Source organism: Pterocles gutturalis, unplaced genomic scaffold (assembly GCF_000699245.1).
Source record: "Pterocles gutturalis isolate BGI_N339 unplaced genomic scaffold, ASM69924v1 scaffold35829, whole genome shotgun sequence".
In the NCBI taxonomy this organism is placed as follows: domain Eukaryota; kingdom Metazoa; phylum Chordata; class Aves; order Pterocliformes; family Pteroclidae; genus Pterocles; species Pterocles gutturalis.
Window position 1 is genome coordinate 97,555 of NW_010129422.1, and position 23,581 is coordinate 121,135.

General features: G+C 39.6%; 1 protein-coding gene across 1 annotated transcript in view; it reads left to right on the plus strand.

The window, feature by feature from the left end:
* The window catches only part of CDH5 (cadherin 5, type 2 (vascular endothelium)), a gene marked incomplete at its 3' end in the record, with an annotated part of 24,731 nt that extends 1,730 nt beyond the window's left edge, over positions 1–23,001 (plus strand). The window contains exons 2-11 of the mRNA XM_010079940.1: positions 13,205–13,403; positions 15,693–15,981; positions 16,071–16,187; positions 16,935–17,099; positions 17,520–17,707; positions 19,446–19,699; positions 20,261–20,403; positions 21,204–21,328; positions 22,368–22,476; positions 22,756–23,001. Coding sequence (XP_010078242.1) covers positions 13,215–13,403; positions 15,693–15,981; positions 16,071–16,187; positions 16,935–17,099; positions 17,520–17,707; positions 19,446–19,699; positions 20,261–20,403; positions 21,204–21,328; positions 22,368–22,476; positions 22,756–23,001 — 1,825 coding nt within the window. The remainder of the gene's footprint in view (positions 1–13,204; positions 13,404–15,692; positions 15,982–16,070; positions 16,188–16,934; positions 17,100–17,519; positions 17,708–19,445; positions 19,700–20,260; positions 20,404–21,203; positions 21,329–22,367; positions 22,477–22,755) is intronic.
* Between the last annotated feature and the right edge of the window lie 580 nt (positions 23,002–23,581).

A 23,581-nucleotide genomic window follows, 5' to 3' on the forward strand; every position in this document is an offset into this window, starting at 1 on the left:
TCCACAAACCTGGGCTTTATTTTTCAGAGTGCCACAGCTGCACTGCATTGCAACAAGAAGCATTTCACAAAGCTTTGCTCTATAACATAAGAACATAAAACTGTTTCTTAAACATTGTAAAACAAATGCTAACACTGACATTACGCCATGAAATAGCTATACATCACTCAGCAATCTGCAGCTTGCAGAGCACTAGAGGCAGGGCTCAGTGCTGAAGAGGCAGCCTAGGCAGAGAAAGTTCCACCCAAACAGTTAACAGGTTTGTTGCCAGGTTTGCTTCACATCCTGACTCTGCTGAGTGAAACAGAACTGAAAACAGGATATAGGTAAAAATCACGGGGGATGGTTTAGAAAATCCTCTGATTTATAGCACTTAGAGAACAAAGGACTTCACTGTGCATCCGTAAATCGATTACTTCAATTAATATTTGAAATGAAAAATAGAAAAAACCTTTTTTAAACTCTTTTTTTCTTGTAAGGGTACAAGTCTACAGAACTACAGGTTTCAATCAGGCCAGCTAATATTTTATATTTTCTAAAAAAGCAGAGGTTCACGGATCAGAGGTAACTGATTATTTCTAGCAGCTGAGCTCTCTGTAAGGAATCTGAGTATATCCAAGTAAAGATTTACAATTGGTAAACCAGAAAGAGTCAAGCAGCTGGATGGGCACTGTGACAGACTTTTCTCCAGAAAAGTATTTTTGTGTGAGAGAGTCTTACAAAAGATTAGGAGCTGCATGTGGAAGTGTTATCAAGTATCATCCATGAAAGGGTCCAGAACTTACAGGGAAAAATGACTGGTATTTTAGAGAAAAGGCAAGCGTGGTTCCCCAGGACACACTGCAGAAATTGTATGGATTGTACAGGGACCTTTCCAAGAGACCAGTGGAGAGGAAAGAGTATCCTTCTGCCCTGACATTCCTATCTGAATGCAAGGAGTTACAGAGCACCACCATAGTTAGAGGTAGGCCAAAAGCAGAAGTGTTTTAAATTCTTCATTTTTCAAAATCCACAGAGGTCAGTTTTCTTGTCCCAGTCCAGTTGTCATCAAAACCCTCCTGTTCCTGTGGGATTTCACCACCATCCTTTGCCAAAATTTTAGGAGAAAGAGCCCCCTGTTCCTATTACACTTTCTTTTAAAAAGCCTACCATCAGTCTCCACAAATTAGCAGTAACCTGTCTGGCTTTGCCCTCACTGAAGTCATCCATCTCTCTGCATCCTCTCCCCAAGCCCACCAGCAACATCTGGAATGGTCGTCCTGACACCTGGCAAAGTCCACAGGGCACAAGGTGGGTTATCTGCAGCACACACAGGCCCCTGTCCTCATTGTGCACGACACTGTAAAGGGAAATTCCACTTCCACAGTATGTCTGGGGGATACAGTTGAATTGCTTCTCCTGCCTTTGTCCACATTTCTAAGCAATGCTTTGTAGGATCAGTCTTCCTTTTCCCCTTCCTTTTATGATGCTATCTGCTATGAATTTGTGTTCTGGAAATCCTCTAGAAATGCACAGTCTACCTTCCAACATCCCGCTTGAAGAGACTAAGGGTCTTGTGCTGCTCTCGTGCAAATGATAGGAAATCCTGCCATTGATGGGAGTTGTTCCTGTGACAGGTTCAGCTTCATTGGCAGAATCTCCACTGGCACTGAGTTTTAGGTTAGCTTCTCCCTTCTTTTTGTGGGATACTCCCTCTCCCTACCTCAGTCCTAGACCTGAACTCAGAGATTTGCATTATCTTACTGGCTTTTTTTTGTCATTATCTTTCAGATATATATGATCTGTCTGCAAGAGAACCAGTTTACTCATGTTAGGGTTAGGCCAACCAATCCAAACTACTAACCAGGTTCAGCCTTTTCACCACCTAATCTATGAATCCACACCTACAGTGAAATAGTATATACTGTCTATTTGCTCAGTACTGTTAATGTTAGAGGGGTTTAGGCTACCATTAAAACATAAACAAATGTTGCTACACTATGCACATTTTAGTATCATCCAGATTACCAGTGCATTCCACCTAAAACACGTATCCAGCACAGAAAATAAGAAGCAGAAAGCAGAGAGCACAGGAATGCTTTTCGTAATGGATTTGTTTTACAAAGACAATAACGTGAACTTGACAGTGACAAAGCAATTGCAGAGTTCTGTCATCTGTAGCACCATTTAACAAACACATTTGCTTTGTACACTAGATTTGCCAGAAGCAGCTTTGATAAAGATTTAGGATTAGAATAGATATTGAATCCTCCAGTAATTGCACTTGGAGATGGCTTAAGTTTCAAACAGGAAGAAAGCGGCACACTTCTCTTTGGAATACATTGCGTCATCTTCCTGCTGTGAAATGGCAAGCTGTATTACCTGCCTTATATGGATTGATCTTTGGTTTCTTTAAATTAAGAGAAAGCTGCATGCACACAAGAAAGGAGTTTTCAGTCGCTGTGATTAAAATATGATCTGTGGGAGAAATAAAAGTTCCACTTACACAGCCACTAACTAAGGAGAAAAAAAAATTCCCACTTCAGCTTAAGAAATACCTCCTGCTGCGTTTCGGATTCAGGCAGCAAACCCACAAGTGCAGCACTGCTGTGAAAAAGGACTTCCCAAACAGTCAGGTTACTTTAAAGCCACCAGCTCCTGGGGGGATGCAGGCTGCTCCCCAGTGCTCACCACCCTGAGCCCCAGCAGGGCAGCGGCAGCAGCCACCAGCCGAGATCCTGGGCGCTGGCTTGACAAGATCTGTGAGCAGAAGTGTTCTTGGGTCAGCCACTCGAAAGCCCCCAGCTCTCACTTCCATCACTTTCACAGAAACTTCTTCGCACATGTAAACAAAAGCCTGGCTGCCTTGAAACAGGGTCACCCCTTCAGTCACGTCTTACACGTCGAACTAGCACCTGCTCTGGTTGCAATCTGTTTCATGAAGCAAGCTCTCCCTGGGTGCAGGCTCCCTCGCTGCCTGTGGACTGGGTTTGTAAAATTCATCAGACTAACGACCTGCTTAAGCCAGTGCATAGATAATGCAGCAAAACACAACACAATGCTGTGTTAAATCGCAATCACTCCACATAGAAATAAATCCATACAGAAAAAGAGTTTAGCTCTAAAAAAAGTCACAAAACTTACACCAGCTTTCCTCACCTTTTTAAGCTTCCCTCTGTCTGAGGCCTGAATTGTCAGCTAGCTTCCCTAGTTTTATTCTTATTTGAAGATGAGACTTTCTTGACAAGAGCTGAGCTGTAAGTAAAAATATTAAAGGCTCATTGTAAATTCATAAGAGCAGTAATAATATCATTTGTATCATCTCACAACACATGGAGATTATAACAATGGAAATGTTCCAGGAAAAGACGGTAACTGTAAGGGTGGGCAGAAAAGGTCTTAAAGTTAATTAAGCCTGGTCTGGAAGTCTAGATGAATAAGGGCAGGAAATAGAGAATAATGATCTGACATTTGAATTAGACATTTTAAAAAGGGAGAAAAATACTGAATACTAATCACCAAACAAAACATATCCAGACACACCCTGGTTTTTTAGCCTCTTGCCCAGCCATAAAACAAGAGATTTATGTACATGTACATGCTTTCTTTATCTGCCACAAAACGAATTTTCAGAGGAAATACTAATGCATTCAGTTACCCAGTAGAATAACCTGGACAAAGGAATCAGAACACACAGACAGCTAAACATGGTTTCTCTGCTTCAGATTACTGTTGGCTCAATAAATATCAATTACTGTGACCTGTACACGATGCTTGTGTTCAAGACAGATACTTTTGCTCTTGAGCTTTTGTTGAAGGAAAATGTCAAAAAAAAATCTTATCTGCTGTAAACACAGCTATCATGTACTTTAAAAAACAAAATCATATTTACTGTATGCAGTTCCTCAAAGGATGGGGACTTTTCCTTAGTCAAAGCTACTCAGTCAGAGCTCTGTGCTAGAAGCCTCTCTGATATTAAGGCTTTATCTGGAAACAAAGGGGAGGTGAAAAAAGCTCTATAATACATTATTCTCATAGGGTACCTTATTTTGTTTCAGCTTGGCCAAACTCTTCAACATTCAGTGACAGCTTCAGCTAATCTGTGTGTACAGCAGAGCTAACCACAGGGCAGTATCAAAACAGCTCAGTTCTGAAATGCGCGCACAATTTATTGTAGGAAACAAAGCTTCTGGTTAGAGAAGCCTGAGAAATCTTTCTAGTGATCACAAACACCTCCAACATACCTAAACTATTCCACTTCTGCACTGGGATGACCCAAATAATGTTTGGAGGATTCTCTTGTCCCCTTCTCACCCAAACCCCCACTGCCCAAAAATCAAACAACATTGTCTGAGTGCGGGAGGTGCTGGGGATGAGGGAGGCTCAGGGCTGCGGCACATGCAGCTCTGTCTCTCCTACCAGAGCCACCGCAGTTTGGGCTAAGCAAAAGAAAGTTGGCTCAAAGCAAGCAAGAAAGCAGCTCGATCTACAGCTGCGTAAATATGCCACTGAGACTGACAGAGCCTGAGTCATTCTTCAAAGTCAATGAGACCCTTCGCAGGAACACGTACACTTGACTGCAAGATCATCCCTGAAATAACTTTTTGGATACAGGGAAGAGAACAAGTTGTTTGCCTGTCTGCAACGCTGGCACTTCATCACTATTTTCAGCATCTGTCCTTATCAATAATCAGGATAGCAGATATTTTCCTCTTAGCTTTACATTTTGGACAAAGAATTCATAGGGGAAAATGTTTACAGTTCCAAACAATGCATGCAGGGTTTATCCCACCCATCTTATTAGCTCATTTCAGAACAGAAGGGCTGTACTTAATGCAAAGTTAACCCCCCCAAAATAGCTCAGATTTCAATAGCATTTGGCAACTGTCATCAAAAGACATGTGGCCAAGAACAAATTTTCTGTCATTTAATTGTTAGTTTCACCCCTGCAACATCTGCAAAGCAAATAGATCATATTAGTCATAGGTCCTACGAGCTTCCTGATTCTAAAAAATTGAATGCTCTAAATCAAGAGAGCACAGAATCTATACAACACGATGATGATGAGGTGATAATATTCTGTACCAACACCCAAACTCTGCTTGTGTGTTGAGTATACTCACTAAACACCAGAATATTCCTGCTCCTTAGGAGGCATTCAGTCCTCATATACCTGATCTCAAAGCTCAGCAACTGTAAAGAGCTATAGGAGAGTAGCTTATGACCTTAAACTCAATGCTGTCCATGCTGTCAACAACTAACAGAAAGCCAAAATCTTCTGTTTATGATAATACATTTATTTGTTATGAAGTAGTGTCACAAATTCACTGATGCAAGATCAGATCCTGCACCTGACTCATCCTGCTTCTCTTTCAAATCTGTGCTGAGGTGACTTCTAGCAAACAAACTGAAAATCTATACAACCCTTTTTCATAAAAGCTTCTTGGCAAGGAACAAAAGAGATCTTTGTAACCTCTTACAACTTTCTGCCTCTCTCATTTCTCTAAAATAATTCTGTTTACAGCAAATGTCTTCTAAGACCATACATTTCTTATTTTCAGTTCACACTCAGCCTTTTCATATGCCCTTCTCTCAATCTCTGCTGCAGCTCTTTAATCCTGGAGTCAGCAAGTCACTAGCTAAAATGGAAGCAGGGGTGGAGTCAGGAAGCTCTGGGAGGACATTCAGGTAGATTTCATTACAGCTGCTCACCTGTCTTCAGTGCAGAGGCTGTTGGTAGCTTGGAGGGTGGCTTTGTTTCTTTTTTAAAAAAAACAAAAAAGCCAAACCAGCACTTGCCTCTCCCATTTCTGTATCTGAGATAACAGAAAGACTGGGAGACCAATTTGTCTGCCTGCTTTCCACCAGGCATTAATCTTCCATGTATATCTAGCAAGTATTTATAGGTCTTTCATAACCAAATTTCTTCATTTCTGAAAAAGGCATCTGTCCTGGCTAAGGACTCCATCCACCCATGAGATGAAGTTGTATTTTGTATCATCCAGGAGAGAATTTTCTGGTGAGTTGAGCAGACAGGGGAAAAAAAATCATTAATACATTTTCCCCAGACCTATCAGAAATTTGGAGCTGAAACCACAAAGAACTTTCAGGTTAGAATTATTCTCTTTTTCCCCTGAAAAAAAACATGAGGAGCCAGAATCAGAGCCAAAATCAGAAGTGCTGAATTATCTCCTCAGCTACACTGACACACAGTGCTGCAGCACCAACATCAAGAACTGAGCAGTACCATACGCAGGCAGGAGTGCTCTCACAATGCTGAGTGACATGTGAGGCTTTTTTAAAGTAGCAAGGTTGGTTAAGATATTGCTGAAGTGGCTATTCATCCAAAGGTACTATCACAATATAAAATGTCATTTTCTAATCACTATTCAGGCAGGCATTTGCACTGCAGATTGTTTAGTCATCAAAGTGGCTATTTACTCAAAGGTACTATCATGCATATAAAAAGTCACTTTATAATCACTTTTCAGGTAGGCATTTGCACTCCAGAGTGTTTAGTCATCAGTGGAAACCACTTCTCAGATGCATAAAATCGACATAAGGACAATCAAAAATATAATACCAGGTAGTCAGGCACTAGGCCCATTTAAATCAGCTCAATAATCTGGAAACCAAAAAGCAGCACAGCGTTCTCAGGAAAGGCTTGTTCTAAGATGAATCATTGTACACTGTTGAGGATGTGTGACAAGTCAGCTTTAATAAGAAATAAGAGAAACACTGAGTAACCATCCGAAACAAATTATATCTGAAAATGCAACAAAAACAAGATTGCGCCGAGTCCAACGTTGCACAATTTATTTAGACAGTTTTTTTAAGTGATGTTACTAAAGTTTGAAGTCCTGCCCTAGTTCCCGTTCTCACCATACTCGCTACGTGCCCTCAACCCTTCTCACACTGTGAGCTCAAGGGAGTGAAGGAGGATCACATTTTTGCAACTTAAATGCCAAGCAGAAACCGGAGCGCAGGTAACAATTGTACCTATGTGATTACTTTGCTGCCGTGTGTCTCTGGGTTTGTTAGAAGCTGGTCAGAGCAGTGTTGTTTAATTATGAGATTAAGAGACTGGGAGAACAGCATCTGAGGCTATCAGTACTCCTGACCTTGGTCCACCATCAGGAGATGGCAAACACATTTAAGTCCTCTGTGCTTCCAATGTGCCTTTTGAAAGTTATATTGCTTTTTATCTAGCTGCAGTACTTGTCACAGAGAAATGAGGAGGCTTTATCAACTCATGTTTGCACAGCCATTTAAGGTCCCTGAAAGGCAGCAGTAAGTATTTCTAGGACAATTTTCTTTCAATAATGTTTTGCCTGCTTACCAAACATGCTCCCTCTGCAAGCTGAGCATGTGTTAAAATACAGGCACTGGAAAGAAAATGAATTTATCCCCCTCCTGTGTTTGGTATGCTACTGCTCACTGCATTCACACATTTACCTTTGGTCTTAAACATCATATAGATGAGAAACTAATGTTAAGAATGGATTCTGTACAGCAGGGTTGTTCAGGGTCATTTTGTTACTCGGCACTAGGTCAGATTCTCCTCTCATCATATCTATCATGGCTTCATTGAGCATAGTTCATAGGTGTTTAGATCATGCATCCAAGTAAATCTTTGCATCTGAAAACACACCTAAATTTGAAGTGTGACTATTCTGTATTGCAGGGTTTAATCCTGTTATGAATGATTCGAGTCTCAAGCGGACATAAAAGGTTCGAATCAAAATTTATCTGCAAATCTAGAACAGGCAAACGGGTTGCGCTGGAGTCACCGCTCCACAAGACGCACACCGAGTGGACCACTGACCCACTTTTATAGCCTTGGTGTTACACAACAGGGTTCAACCAATCAGCGAGAGGATCAAAAAATCACCAATCAATTGATGAAACCATATGGCACCACTCCAGGTTCGAGCCGAATTGGTCCAAATTGACCAATTGTCAGCGTTCCATAAGGTCCAATCAGAGTCCAGAGTTAAGGTCCAATCAGAGTCCAGAGTTAAGGTCCAACTGTTGTTCGGTGTTAACGTCCAATCAAAGTGGCTTTTTCAGTCCCTTCCGTTGGCCTCAAGCTCATGCTTCTTCCAGATTGTTCTGTGGCTCTTGCTCTCTAGTCTAGGGGTTTAGCTTCTTAGTTTAGTGGCTCAGTCTAGGGGTTGCTGTAATATTCCTTCATTTGCTTCTCTCAGGCTCACTCAATAACAGGTAAGTGACAATAACAGTAACAAGTGAACTATAAAACATAAAACAACTCTTAACAAGGATCTTTAGATCAACTAACACTTAACAATTAACCTCTGACAATGGTAACATTGTCTCATACTGACATGAATCAGTTTCACATATATCACAGTCCACTGCAATTTCAACAGAATTTTTTGCACAGAGCTATTTAGGAATAGTGGGGAGGGTACAGAAGCTAGGAGCAAGAAAGATAGTCAGAAAATACTTATTAAACTAAACTAAAGCTTTCCAAAGTCAAAAAAGTTTTCTTAGTTCTCTCTCTCTTTTACCCCAGCCAGCCTGCCTCTGAGGGCACGCACCCATCCCAGCACCCCGCTCCATGGGGCACTGCGCACACATCTGCAGCAAGGGCAGGTAAAACTGAGCAAACATTTCCCTTCAAGCTCTACATTTCTCCCAATTGACTGAATACAGTATTTCAGATATTTAGTATTCCCTAGATTTACATAGCTGAAGGTGTGGCAGCTGGGGTTTGATTAACAACCTGAAACAGCAAAATTTCCAGTACTGGGGAATGGAATAGATTATCTCCTATACTATTGATTTCTCAGCCATTTTGTTAATATTTTCTGATTTGATGAAATGCTCATTTTTGCACGGGATTTTTCATTTTCATTTACATTGTTCAGATTCCAATCAAGATACTGTACACAAAAATAATCATTAAGTTTCGAGCTCAATCATCAATAATAATTTTATTTTCAGCTTTTCTGACAATCAGGTATAGAAATTATTTGAACAATACTGGCACAAACCTTTTAAAATTTCTTTATTTTCTGGTGTATGACAGCAACTTTAAGCAAAGTTCTCTCTTAGGATATTTGTTATCACTATTTCTAGCACTATTTCTGTTTCTCAAATGCTGAAAAAAAAAATTTCTCTAAGATTAGTGCAAGATTTTAGTCCAATCAACCGTAAAAATACATAAACCAGTCTCCACACAGAAACCTGGTTTAACTTCTACTTAACATGCAAGCATAGAAAAAAATTCTTTGTTAACTAAACTAAGTTCACATAAGCATTAATATACATTTTTAGAGTGAGGAGTAAATCAGATAAGAGGCAAATACCAGAAAAAAACCCACAAATGTTCATAAAAATATTTAATCAAATGTGTTTTCATTACATGGACACCTTATTCATATTAGTTGCTCATCAACCTTACAGTTGATTACTTACAAAAAACAACTTGTAAAATACAAACTTTTAATTAGTACGGTATTGCCTGTATCTCCACCTGACATTTTTTTAATAATTACTCCCAATCTGCGAGAAGAAACCACACTGTATGAGTCATGTGTCCCATAAATTAGTTTGAATACTAGAATTTCTCACTTAACTGTCTACAGTACCCTGCAGGCCAAGAGTTATTTGCTAAAATAATTCAACACATAAAATGAATAATGTTGGTGGAAAAAACAATCATTTGCTGAAAGAAAATTTAAGAGCAAAGCAAGAAGCAGCTATTTGAATAAACCATTCCCTTGCTAACTTTAAGGAACATTTATGATCCCTGCTTAAATTGAAAAAAGTTTGAATTATTGGTCTAATCAGTTAGAGGCAGAGGAGGAACTGGAGACTGCACATTAAGGCAGACCAGCCATGGGACCATGGGACCTTATGGCAACACGCCGGGGAAAGCCACGCATGGGACAGATTGGTCACAGCACATGCTGTGCTGTCCCCTTCTCCAGAAGCATGTGGCTGCAGGGGTCATTCCTTGAAAGGGTACGTCTTGTTTCTGCCACAGCAGACATGAGAAGAAACAAAAAGCCAATCCTAACATGTCATCCACCTGTCATCCCTCAGAAATTTTCTTGCTTCTGACTCCATGGGAATGCACTTCCCTGCTCAGGTATGGGAATATCACTCTTCTGCTACTACCTGTAGCATTTCAAATGAGATCTCCTGGAAAGGAAAACTATCATGGCCAGAAAAAAATAAAGCATTTAGTACAGCTTGTCAAGAACAAACATCCGTGGAACGTGGCCTTCACACCAGGACAGTGCCCTTACCCCGTTACTGCTCGGCAGGGTCCTGCTTCTGAAGTGTTTGTACGTGCTGCCAAAGAAGGGTATTCTTAAATATTGTGATTAATTCAGCTACAGATTCAACAGCAATAGACTTCCAGCTGCCAAATGTAAAACTTGCATGGTGTCATAGAGGAAGTCTTCTCAGAGTCAGACTGTCCTAAGGGGCAATGCGCATCAAATGCCCCTAGAAAAGACAGCATGAAGAGTGCTCGAGTGTGCAGTGTTACTTCTACCAGAATTAGACATTTTGAAAGATGCCAAACACAAAGTAGAAGCCATTTTTTGCAAGAGGCTCTTCTAACTCAGACTGTACTTCAAAGGAGAGTTTGCATTTGCTGCATGGGTCCTCAGGAATATTCAGGAAATTATCACAGTCCCAGAGCTCTCACACAGATAGCTTTCAATTTCCAATAAGCAGTGCCCCTGTATGAGGATACCAAAGGTCCCAGAGTTACTGGTAGTAGTAATCACTCTCAGCAACAGCGAGAGAAGTACCCCAAGGAGCATGACAGAGGGCACGTGTGGTGCTTATTGCTGGCTGGGATCAAACCACGACAGCACGGCAGGCTCTGAACTGAGCATTCATAAACAGAGAGGCAAATACCAGGAAAACATGACTGGGAAGACACAAAACTTCTCTTACAAAGTAGGCTTATACTAAGACCAGTATGCTTTAGTGAAGATTTGACCATTTAAGCTAAGAAGGTTTACTGCAAGGATATCCATAAATGTATCACTTCCAGGGAAAGAAATGGCAACTGAAGTGGGCAGTATTGTCCTCAGTTTTTCCCAACTAATCTCTTCACTACAGCAGCACAGGAGATCTCCACTCTACCAAAGCGACAAGAGAAAATTACTTTTTAAACACTACAGACTGTAATAGTTATCATTAACCAACTGGTTTCCTTTAGTTATCATGTTTTGTAATTTTATTAATGAAAGACTTCTGCGATCAAAACAGAATCATATCAATATGTTCCAGTTTCCAGATGTAAAATGGTCATGTACACAAATAAAACAAAGCAGAGCCACTAAATCTCACACATTTTTCTAAAAACATTCTTAGCCAAAGTAAGCGCATAAAACACAAAAAACAAGCTAAATATAGAAGTTCTATATTAATTCAGAAAACTGTATAAAACACAGATTAGCTATTAAAAAGCAACTTCAAAGCCACCTTATTTGGTCATTTCCTATGCAAATAAATTCCTCAGCTTATGCACAACAATGTAGAAGAGGTAAAAGTGCAGGAAAGCAAAATTTAATGGTAAATAAAATCTTTTTACTGACAATGATGCTGCACCACAGGATAACATTGATTGCCTAGTTACCAAACAGCAATCTCAGAAACATCTCAGCACCTTTCTGCTGAAAATATTAATTTAATCCCGCATCTAGCAACCTGTGGGATGTCAACTTCTCTATCACAATTAATAGTTTTATTTTTGACATGCATGCTGACAGCTCATAAAAGCTAATGGAAAGTAATCTATTGGAAATTTAAAATCTGATTATTTGAGTGTAAAAGCTCCCTGACAGTCCTTTGTATTGGGAAGGGGAAATTTAGTAAGAAAATTAATCAGTTTTGCTACATTAAAACAATTTCTCAATCTGATATGAAAGTCAGGCCTAAAGTTTGCTTATATTAACATATGATGCAAAAATATTGTTTCACCTGAGAAGAATTTCAAAAATCATTTCACAAATTAAGGTCTCCCTGGAACCTTCTTGTTATGAATGATTCGAGTCTCAAGAGGACATAAAAGGTTCAAATCAAAATTTATTTGCGAATCGAGAACAGGCAAACGGGCCCTTGGTGCACTGGAGTCACCGCTCCACAAGATGCACACCGAGTGGACCACTGACCCACTTTTATAGCCTTGGTGTTACACAACAGGGTTCAACCAATCAGCGAGAGGATCAAAAAATCACCAATCAATTGATGAAACCATATGGCACCACTCCACCAGGTTCAATCCCTATTGGTCCAAACTGACCAATCGGCGGCGTTCCATAAGGTCCAATCAGAGTCCAGAGTTAAGGTCCAACTGTTGTTCGGTGTTAACGTCCAATCAAAGTGGCTTTTTCAGTCCCTTCCGTTGGCCTCAAGCTCATGCTTCTTCCAGATTGTTCTGTGGCTCTTGCTCTCTAGTCTAGGGGTTTAGCTTCTTAGTTTAGTGGCTCGGTCTAGGGGTTGCTGTAATATTCCTTCATTTGCTTCTCTCAGGCTCACTCAATAACAGGTAAGTGGCAATAACAACAGCAACAAGTGAACAATAAAACATAAAACAACTCTTAACAAGGATCTTTAGATCAACTAACACTTAACAATTAACCTCTGACAATGGTAACATTGTCTCATACTGACACGAATCAGTTTCACATATATCACATTCTCTTCTCCAGGCTGAACAACCCCAACTGTCTCAGCCTGTCCTCATAGGGGAGGTGCTCCAGCCTCTGACCATCTTTGTGGTCTCCTCTGGACTCACTCTAACAGGTCCATATCTTTCCTGTGCTGAGGACTCCAGAGCTGGATGCAGCTCTGCAGGTGGGGTCTCATGAGAGCAGAGCAGAGGGGGAGAATCACCTCCCTCGACCTGCTGGTCACGCTTGTTTTGAGGCAGCCCAGGACACAGTTGGATTTCTGGGCTGCAAGCACAGACGGGCAGCTCATGTTCAGCTTCTCATCAACCAACACCCCCAAGTCCTTCTCCTCAGGGCTGCTCTCAAGCCATTCTCCTCCCAGCCTGTATCTGTGCTTGGGAGTGCCTTGACCCACATACAGGACCTTGCACTTGGCCTATTACAAAAAGTAGTAAAACTTTCCTACAGAAGGAAAGTCCATTTGCACTTCCAGGTGTGCTCTCTCTGACTAATCTTATTCTGTTTTTATTTATACAGTTTCCATATTTTATGTTACTTTCTAGGCTCTAGAAGATGAACCACCTTATTCTACTTTTCTCACTGTTCTTGGCTCCAGCATTTGCTGACAAAGAAAGTCAGAAAACAAACCAAAAGTTTTCTTCAAACAATGCCAGTCACAAACGACTGAAGAGAGACTGGATATGGAACCAAATGCATATCAAAGAAGAGATTGATACTCCATTACCACACCATGTTGGCAAGGTAAATAGCAGCCTGTTAGCAATGAATAATTAGAAATGCAGACAGCAAACGAGTATCTTGACAAGTATTACTTGTTTGCAGTCTAGGCAGAATAGAAGAGAAAAAAAAGGATACAGAAATGGGGCTAACGTGTTAAAATCTCAAGAATGTGGACAGAGTAAATCAAGAATAACATCAAAGGGATTCAAATACAAATACAAATAAATTTTAGAGAATGGCAAGTATGGAGCATCTGCAGTGAAGAAACAATTGCATTACATGCAGGTGCACCGTTAGGAAGAAAGTCTGGCACCTGATGTATGTCACTATTTTTCTGGCAGCTCAAGGTTCTTTCAAAAACCTAGGAGATCAGCTAATAAAAACATATACATTAAGAAACATACAGTTTACATCTCTCAGCTTGGATACAAAACAAAAGTGCTATGTTTAGGCATACTGTTATACAATCAAAAAATTTGTTTCACAAAGTGAAATAAAATAATTTTTAAAAATAATAATGAGCGTTGACCTGCTTGCAAACTCATTTTCTTCAGGGCAGCGCTCACAAAATCGTATGATTAACTGCATATCACCCAGACAAAGTTCTTCCAATCTAGTCTTTCAAATTGAACTGCTTTGACACTTTTCAGATAAATGCAGTTGTACATTTTCCTCCCATGTACAACAATCAGCATCTGTCAAGGCTGCCTCGGCAAAGTGAAACAGACCTTTCTGGATCAGTGCTGCTCACTGGCAGAAAGCACAAGAGAGAGAGAAAAGAGGCCATAGGGTGCTCTCAGCTAACACAGGGTATCTCTGTTTCATTTCAGACCAATTCAGTAGCAGATTGAGGAGAACACTTCTATTCCTGAAGCTGTCCTAAATAAGAGTAATTCACTTTGTACTGTGCTCTGCGGTCTTTCAACAGTGGAATGCTTCTGATTACTTTTGCAATGGCTGTGTTCAGTGCATTGCATTTGCAGGATTGAACACTTGATAAAACCTTTAAAAAAGGCCACAGCAGCAGCGTGGCAGAACTGAGTGACAGCTGCAGGAATATGCTGATACATTTTGATTTTATCTTTCTTGACCTTGGATGCTTTCCTTTGTGTGTTCATCCTCAGTTTTAGAAAAGGCAATCTGGGAAGTCTATACCTTTTACACTGAATAAGTAAATAAAAATTGAGAAAGAAGGCTCAGATTATACTATCTTTAAGAAAAGGGTGAGGTTATTTCTTGTGTTACATCTCTGGAGTTGTAAACTGTTCTTCAGCAGCCCCATCAGCCAGAAGCATGACAAAACTATGTAAAATGAGGCAAGAAAATTTTAGTGACATATTTCAAAACAGAAAACAGAAATGAAAGAATGTTCAACAGTAAATGACAACTAGAGGATAAATCAAATCCTGAATACCAAACAGCTGCAATTTACAATAGCATCAGAAACAAAAGACTACAAATTCTTGGTCAAACCCAGCAATTTCAGCTTGCTGAAATAAGAGTGCTGATACAGTGCACAGAAAAATGTGGTTTAAACCTTCTATCAGTGTCCTTAGATGGGTGAAGGTGTAGAAAGGGAAGAATCATTGGATTATCTCCAGATTAAATAATGTACAACAACATTTGGGAAAGGATTAAATAACATTTTAAAACTGATTAATATTAATTCCTTTTACGCCATCCCTTTTTCACTGCATATAATCTTAAATCTTAAAATCTATGGGGTGGAAATTTAACGTTACTGTCATAGCATGAGCCTAAAGACTATGAAGAAATTGCATGCGATTAAACACAAGAAAGCCGGCAGCTATGGCAGGAATTCTGCTAAACACTAAGTAATAGAGACTAATGCTGCATAATGTCAATAGCTGCACAAACAGATTTGATTCTGTAATTCTGTGAAATCTACACAAAATCTCTGCTAAATTCAGACTGTTACTTGCAAACAAGAGGAGCTCAAACTGAACATGGTGGCGTGTGTTATTTCAGACATAACGAGGTTAATGACTTGTATGAGCTAACTGCATGAACAATTTATGTTTTTAGGTAATACAAGACATGATCTTTAAAAAAATATATTCTTGATATATTCTTGATATATAAGCAAGCAAGTTACAGTCTGGAGGCAAATTTCACCCTATAACCCTGCACAGGTGTAGCTACTGTCGTGCTGTTTGTTCAGTAATAATCCAGCTGACATCAAAAGTCTTGATGGCTATTCTGGTTTCAAACTGAGTCTGAAGAAGAAACTGTGTTGCATCCGGATGCCAAAGCCCACTTTTATCTCTTTGAATTATACTTTCCTTCTAGATCACCTCAAGTGTAAGGAACAACAACGCTAAGTATATCATCGAAGGTGAATATGCCAACACTATCTTTAAAGTGGAAGAAACCAGTGGGGATGTATATGCATTTGAGAGGCTAGACAGAGAAAAGAAAGCGGAGTACGAGCTGACAGCTCTCATTATTGACAGAAGAAACAACCAGTCACTGGAACCCCCATCTAAATTCATTATCAAGGTTTATGATATTAACGACAATGTCCCTGTGTTTGTACAAAAGGTATTCAATGGATCTGTCCCAGAAATGTCACCAGTAGGTACGTTCTTCCATCACTCATTTCTCTTCAAATCTCTCATTAAAAAGCAGATTTTATACTAAATATGCTGTTTGAAAATCCTTTTCTAGGAACCTCAGTCACCAAAGTGACAGCTGTAGATGCTGATGACCCGACAGTTACAGGTCATGCCACAGTTACCTACCAAATCATTAAAGGAGACGAACACTTCACAGTTGATGACTCTGGTAGGTCTGATACACAGATGTCCTTGCATTTTGTCCTTACCATACACTTTGAAGAAAATGTAGTTTTAAGCCTTTTTATATTCTGGACAAGGGGAATAATAATTCAAAATATAATTTTAACCATAATTTAGAAAGATTTTTCATTCACACTCACATAATGCCACTGTCTGCATCTGGAAATGAACTCATAAAGTCAGGATATGAGGTGCTGTGAATTAAATGAGAAGATAAAAGGTCATTTTTTCCCCCACTGATGAAGAGACTGTCTAGGACCTAACAGAAGTTCATGTTTTCAGTTTAGCATGGATACCACTCCTTTAACCAAACAGGAAAAGAGGAATACATAAATTCTGAAGCAGCATTCAACAATCAATAACTCAACCTTTTGCATTCCTAAACTTTCTTGTTTAAATTTTGCCCTGATTCATGTCTTGTAACCACACCAGTACTCTGGAGCAAATAACTTAGATAAAGAGGTGCTCAGACAAACTCCCTAGATGCTGCAGTGACCAAGTTTAGACATCTTTAGACTTTTAAAGAAGCAAAGATCAGTTTAAAGCAAGGTATTGTACAAAATCTCCCAAATATACTGTCATACAGAAAGATTTCTAACATTTCTAGCCTTAGAAAAATACCACTATAAAAAATGCTACTTAAAGCTGAATGTGTGGCATAGGGCAAAAGTTTGCTGTAAAAATTAAGAACGTGCTGCAAAATCTAATAATATTCAATGTTATTTTTTCAAAGGTGTGATTTCTACCACAAGGGCTGATTTAGACAGAGAGAATCAATCAACATATGAAATTATTGTTAGAGCAAAAGATGCTCCAGGTTCTTCAGGGGATTCAAGCACAGCTACAGTCATTATCACGTTAACTGACATCAATGACAACTTCCCAGTATTCAAACACCGTAAGTATAATGCAAGTGCTGTATCATTTGAAAACCAAGGGTTGATGCAATTATAATGAATTTATGTCAGAGTTCATCACAATTCAATTTATCTTAAAAGTGGACAAAAGAATCTTATATATTCAGAATGTCTTCTGTATTTCAGCCCTAGCTACATTTTCCTGGGCAATGCATGCTAAGAGGAGAAAATAAAATCAGTATTAATTTCATCACTTTGTATAAGAGCTTGACATTTTGAGAATTAATTATATTTTTTATAAAAAATACATCAAAGTGCTGTCTGTAAAGATATATAATGCTGAATTTTCAATGAAATATTTTTCTGTATGTCCATAAACGAAGAACAATTTTTAACTAAGTTCTAACTTCCATGTACACATTCTTTATGTCTTTTTTCTTCTTGTTTGGTTTTTTTAACAGCATCATTTCACTTTAAAGTTCCTGAAAACATTTCAGTAGGAGGAGAAGTTGGCAGAGTCAAAGTAGAAGATATTGATGAACCACAACATAGAAATACGAAATACAGTTTTGTCAGAGGAGATTACAGGGACACCTTTGAAATTGTAGCAAATCCATTCACAAATGAAGGAATCATTAGGCCAAAGAAGGTACTTTTCCCAGTAACAAAGATGATTGTTTTGTTTTTCCATATGTAACAAGTGTTTGATTCAGTTTGGGACTAGCAGCAGGAAAAAAAATGGAAATGTGTGGAAGTCAGCATGAAATATGTTCATCCTGAAAATCCTGTTCTGTAAGCTCTCCGAGAAGAAGAGCCCATTCTTTTACTAGCCCATTGTTTTACTAGCCCATTTCAACTGCCAGTCCTGGGAAAATCTAGAATTACTGCAGAGTGCCATGGAGACTATGTCAGATACTCAGGTTAAGCACTTGGGGCTCCTCTCAAGCTTCAGATACTTGGATGCTTTGAAGAGTCAGTGATTTAAGAGTTGGACCAACTGACCAAGGCAAAGAATCTTTTCCTTCCTCAGCCCAAGTGAAACTAAAGTAGAAAATGTGAACAAGTCCACCTGACCACTCTTCTAAAACTGCTCTTTACTGTTTGGCACTTGCTCCAATCTGAGCCGCCGCTCCCTTACTTTCCCCAGGGTGTTTTGAGAGCTTCCCCACTAGCTCCTCATAACTCTTTAAATGGGCTCAGACTCTCCAAAGCCTTTACTATGGTTCGCTCTTTGTTTTTTTAATTCTCAAACCTACTTGATTTGTACCAAGCGACATTCCTGTGTTATCGACTTACAGTAAAAAAAAAAAAAGAGGAGGAAGGACTATAAATCACCTCCTGCAATCATCAGATTGACAGGAATGTGTTTTTCATGTCCAAATGTCTCTCTGTAACTGTTAAGACTAGAAATACCATTAAGAAAAAGAGAAAACTTTAAGCAAAAAATATACCAAGTATTCCAAGACTGGCAGCAAAATCTTCAGCTGTGGTCCCACTAGGAGTACGCAGCTTTCCTTCACCGAATGCAGCCCTTCTCCTGGTCTTCCCAGGACCTGAGGAATGCATCGCTTGCAATATCTGCCCAGAGGAGGAGCAGTAAGAGACCCCACACATACACACTGAGTGATTTGGAATCAGCTCATCTTTTAGCATGCAGTGGGCAAAGCTCACCCCACTGTTTTGTAACATGCTTTTGGCCATACATATGTCATAATCTTAAATATGCAGCCATGTGAGATACAATTTCAGCTGCTAGATAAGCACTACCACTCCCATTTGCAATGCCTGCTCAGAGAAAAACAACAAGTCACCACAGTTAACTACTGTGTATTTCATGGTGTTTTTATTATCTCAGGCAATAGTACAAAGGGACCCAAACTTTGAAATGAGCAACAGCTGGGCACTTCTGACTGCCCTAGCTCCTGGCCTTCCTTCCATTGTGGGATTCCTTTTATAATCTCAGTCAATGGGAAAAACAAGGAAGCGGATGTCATTTATCACAAAATGCCCCAGCTATCAGTCAGTGCAGCTATGAAGTCTGACTTGAATGACTTCAGAACAGAAAGCCTAGCTGAGAAGAGGAGAATCTGGTCCCCAACCTCTGAGAAACAGGAGCTAAACAAGTTTTGGTAGCTACAGAATTATTTAAGCTAAGAAATACCTGCTGAATACTGGATGAATCTGTTCAAAACCAGAAGTTGCTCAAGCCACTCCTTTTATGAAAGAAAAGTTCAATTTGGAAATGCTCTCCCAAGAGTCTAGCTGAGATGCAATTTGGTAATCCTTCCAAACACAATTAGAGCACAGAGCTTAAATTTGCATTGACAGCTAATTCAAAGTTTACCTATACATCTCCAAAGAAAAAATATCTGTGTCTTTTTTTCTAGCCCCTGGATTTTGAAAAAGTGGCAGAATACAGGTTTGACATTGAAGCAACAGATCCCACAGTCGATCTCCGCTATTTTAAATCTGGTGGCTCTAGGAGCATTTCAACAGTCACCATTGAAGTCACCGACGTTGATGAGCCTCCTGTCTTCACTAAACTACCATATGAATTCAAAGTAAGGGAAAATGATCCAGAAATAAGAACACTTGGTTCTGTTTGGGCACATGACCCTGATGCAGCTAAACGGAAAATCAGGTAACATGATACCAGCTTTAGTGATTCTATTTGTTAATGATTCCAATAATTTCACAAAGGACTGAGACTTTGGCCCTGTGTTTCAGAATCTGTATGCCAAAAAAAAAAAAGCAATCCAATTTTATTTTTCCAGCACTGCAGCCATAGATATATATGGTAACCAACCAATATGAACATAAATTATATTTACCTATGTAATTACCACATAAAATTACTGATAGAACAATTGCACATTTACAGGAAAATGCATAATTTTGGATATTTTTACATGGTTATAAATTATTGGGGTTTTTTTATTGTAATAACTTTCTCAAGCAGATGCTTTGCAGAAAAAATAGACTTTGAAACAGCAAAAGACAATAACCTAAAAAGTTTGCCAACAGATACATTTTTAGTCTCTCAGCTTGCTTAATTTTAGGGAAATATTCTGAGACCGCCTGGTCAAGATATTAATGTAATTTGTCACACGAGAACTCTCTGACCTTCCACTATGAAGAACTGAAGTGAAATACACTATTATCACCCTTGCATTGACTTATCTCTTTTTAAACAATTAAACAGATTTAGTCGACGAAGAGGTAGTCCTAATGGAGACTATATTAGGGTATCCGATACTGGAATTATTCAGCTCCCTAAGCCCCTGGACAGAGAATTCAGTTCCTCATACAACATCACTGTAGCAGCTCAGGAAATCCTTGAAGATGGTAAGTGCTGTCCACTTCCCTATTTCAAAGAAATCAGTATACAACTTTACAGCAGGACTGTAGTGTATCAAAAAGGAAAGTCACAACCTGACAACCTGTTTCCACTAAGCTATGAATGAAAGGGATGCTTGCAGGGTTTGCACAATAATCTTCCAAATCAGATGAGTACCTACAAATATGTCCAACACAGTTTTAAGATTTGGCCCCTAGCTATTACGAAAACACATTCAGTTTGTTACAAGGAATAGAGAGGGCATGAGGAGAGGAGGAAGCTTGGGAAACATGCATAAGCCTGTGCTTTGAGCAGACAGATCGCACCCAGCTTCACCCACTTATGCAGAGTTACAAAATCCCCCTCCCACACTGCTGCCCCGGGAGCATCCTCACATAGCTTTGCCCAGGTTCAGGGAACAGGGCAGGCCAGGGGCCAGTCCCAAACTCGATCTGGGGCAGGCTGGCCTTTTCTGGAGGGTGAAAGATATGTAACAGTATAGACATGCCCTGTTCTGTGCCTGTTGCCTTAGAGCCAGAGAACAACGCTGGACACCATAAACATACAGTATGAAGAATCAGGAAGCCATAAGAAATTGTCATTTTCTTCCTCATAGATCCTTGATGATTCAGCCCAATAGAACTTTCAGGAAACTATGTGAATCTGTTAAAGGAAAAGTTTAAATAAATGATGGAGCTAGAAACTCTCCATCATGCGGGAGGCGCAGATGACACAAACAGTGAAAAGGCAGAGCTAAAGAGCACTGAGATTCCAGACATCTGAGAAACCTGTACTGTTGTCATTTCAGGCCGTCTTTCTGACAGAGAATCACACGCCCAAGTTCACGTAATAGTTACTGATGAAAATGATAATGCTCCTGAACTTGTTTATCCTGAGGAACCCAGAGTGTGTGAAAATGCTGCACCAGGAAAGGTGAGATAGGATGCAGAGTTCTTCCCTTAAACCTGAATTATCTACTTGCAAGCTCAAGCAAAAGATGCCTTCTAGTAAAAATTAGTGTCAGTTTTCATACCCAAGAACCTGATCATTTCGTTGACTTCTAAAACATCAATGGTCAGAAATCTCCCTTCAGGACTTTACACTGTTGGAATATTGACTTTTATCTGCTTAAGCACGTGAGCTGCACAGTTCCTCTCCCTCCAGGTTTTTAAGTACACACATGCAGTAGCAATTGAACTGTGAAGTACAGTCAAGCCTTGCAGAGCAAAAGTTAGCAGTTTGGTTTCAGCACATAAATGTTCATATACGATACTGAGAAGGAAACCATTTCAAAATACTAAGAGAAATATAGCTGCATATAACATTATGGTAGTATTCATCAGAGTGCAAGTGTCTTCATGCACAAATAGTGTTGGTACTTGTGGGTTTCCATGTTTGGCCTCAGACACATTTAGCCCATACATACAGGGTTTGATTAAGAGACTTTGTCACAGACTGGACTCTCTGACAGAAACTGTTAGAACACACAAGGTATTCTTTCACCTTTGGGATACAATCATACGCATTTTTTACATTTTATACATCTAATCTACCCCAGGTTGAGGTTTTCAAAAACAAGCATCTCATTCAGGAATGGCAGTCTCAATGACATTCAATGAATGAGACTCATCCTTGTAAGTCAGTTGAACACTTCAGAAGACAGCACTCTTAGGTATTTAAATGAGCCATGTCTTTGAGCCTAAGACTTTTTTTTATGCTATAATTACACAAGATTTCCTCTTTTGTTTCCCATCTGTGAATGAAGGGGCAAGACTGCTCTTTTTGAAGAGCTACAAGGAAATTACTTGTCTTGAAAGAACCTGAAGAGAAGCATCACAAGATATCTTTGTCCTGCCCTTTACTGCAGGGTTATACAGGATACACAGCCCACCTCGAACTTAAATACTTTGTAAGCAGTTTTATCACTGGAGGCAATATATACTGAAAATTATGACATCTTCCATCTTTGCAGGTAATCATCAGGATTTCAGCTACTGACAAGGATGAAATATCACCTAGAGGTTTCTTCAGATACTCCCTGGCCACAGAAGATAGCAACTTCTCCTTGGTTGAGAACTACGGTAGCGTATCCCTGCGTATTCTCAGCTCGACAAAGTGAGACACTAGGACATGGGAGAAAAGCTGTAGCAATGACCTATGATCGGTCTAGCTCAGCTAAGTAACAATTTATTTTTAAAGGCTTAACTTACTGAAAAAAAAGTTGCTTGTTGCCACACAAGTTTCACTGGGTTCCCTAAAGGCTGGCTCTGTCTAAGGTGAAAATGTACCAACTGACTGATAATCTATAAAGAAAATCTGGTAGAGATTATCACTTAATTAGATGTCATTACTTCTTCCAGATAACACAGCTAATATCACTGTCAAATATGGACAGTTTAATCGTGAACTTGCCAAAATCCACTACCTGCCTGTCATCATCTCGGACAACGGTGATCCTGAGCTCAGCAGCACAAATACACTTGTCATCAGTGTCTGCAAGTGTAATGAAAAAGGCAACTTCACTTTTTGTGAAGAAAGAGCTAAACAAGTTGGAGTTAGTGTACAAGCACTGGTGGCAATTTTTATTTGTATCTTCACAATCATTGGTAAGTATTTTGACTTTTGTAATGTTCTCTGACTTAAAATGTGTGGATGCTTTGGTTTTGTTTTTTCTTAATGGAGGTCTACAAAAGCTTTGCAGCTATAAAAATGGTCAGGAAGGCAGAAATAGTATAACTACTTGATTCACCTCACTCGCTCATTCTATTTGGCCTGTTTGCATAGTTTCAGCAACAAAGCTGTTCTATTGGAAAGGCTGCGTCACTGGAAAGGTTGTTGCACGTACGCACAACATGTCTGATTTACTGTTAGTAGGCTCACGTGCTCCTATAAACCAGGAAATTTGTGCTGGGGCAATAACAATAGGATTCCTGTTTCCAAAGGCTGAACTAGTCTGGAAACCCTTTAAATAGTACAGTGAACATATATACATAAATAAATCTGTAACAAATCAGCAGACCAGTACTTGCTGTATTTGGAATCTATCAGAGAAGGGGCAACATTTTTTCTTGCTTGAGAAAAGGCCTCCTTTGCAATTACCACATAAGTAGCATTTGATGCCTGGCATTAAAACATTTAGCAGGTGAAGACAGTAGTTGATCCTCGTGGCTAAACTGAGGAAGTGCG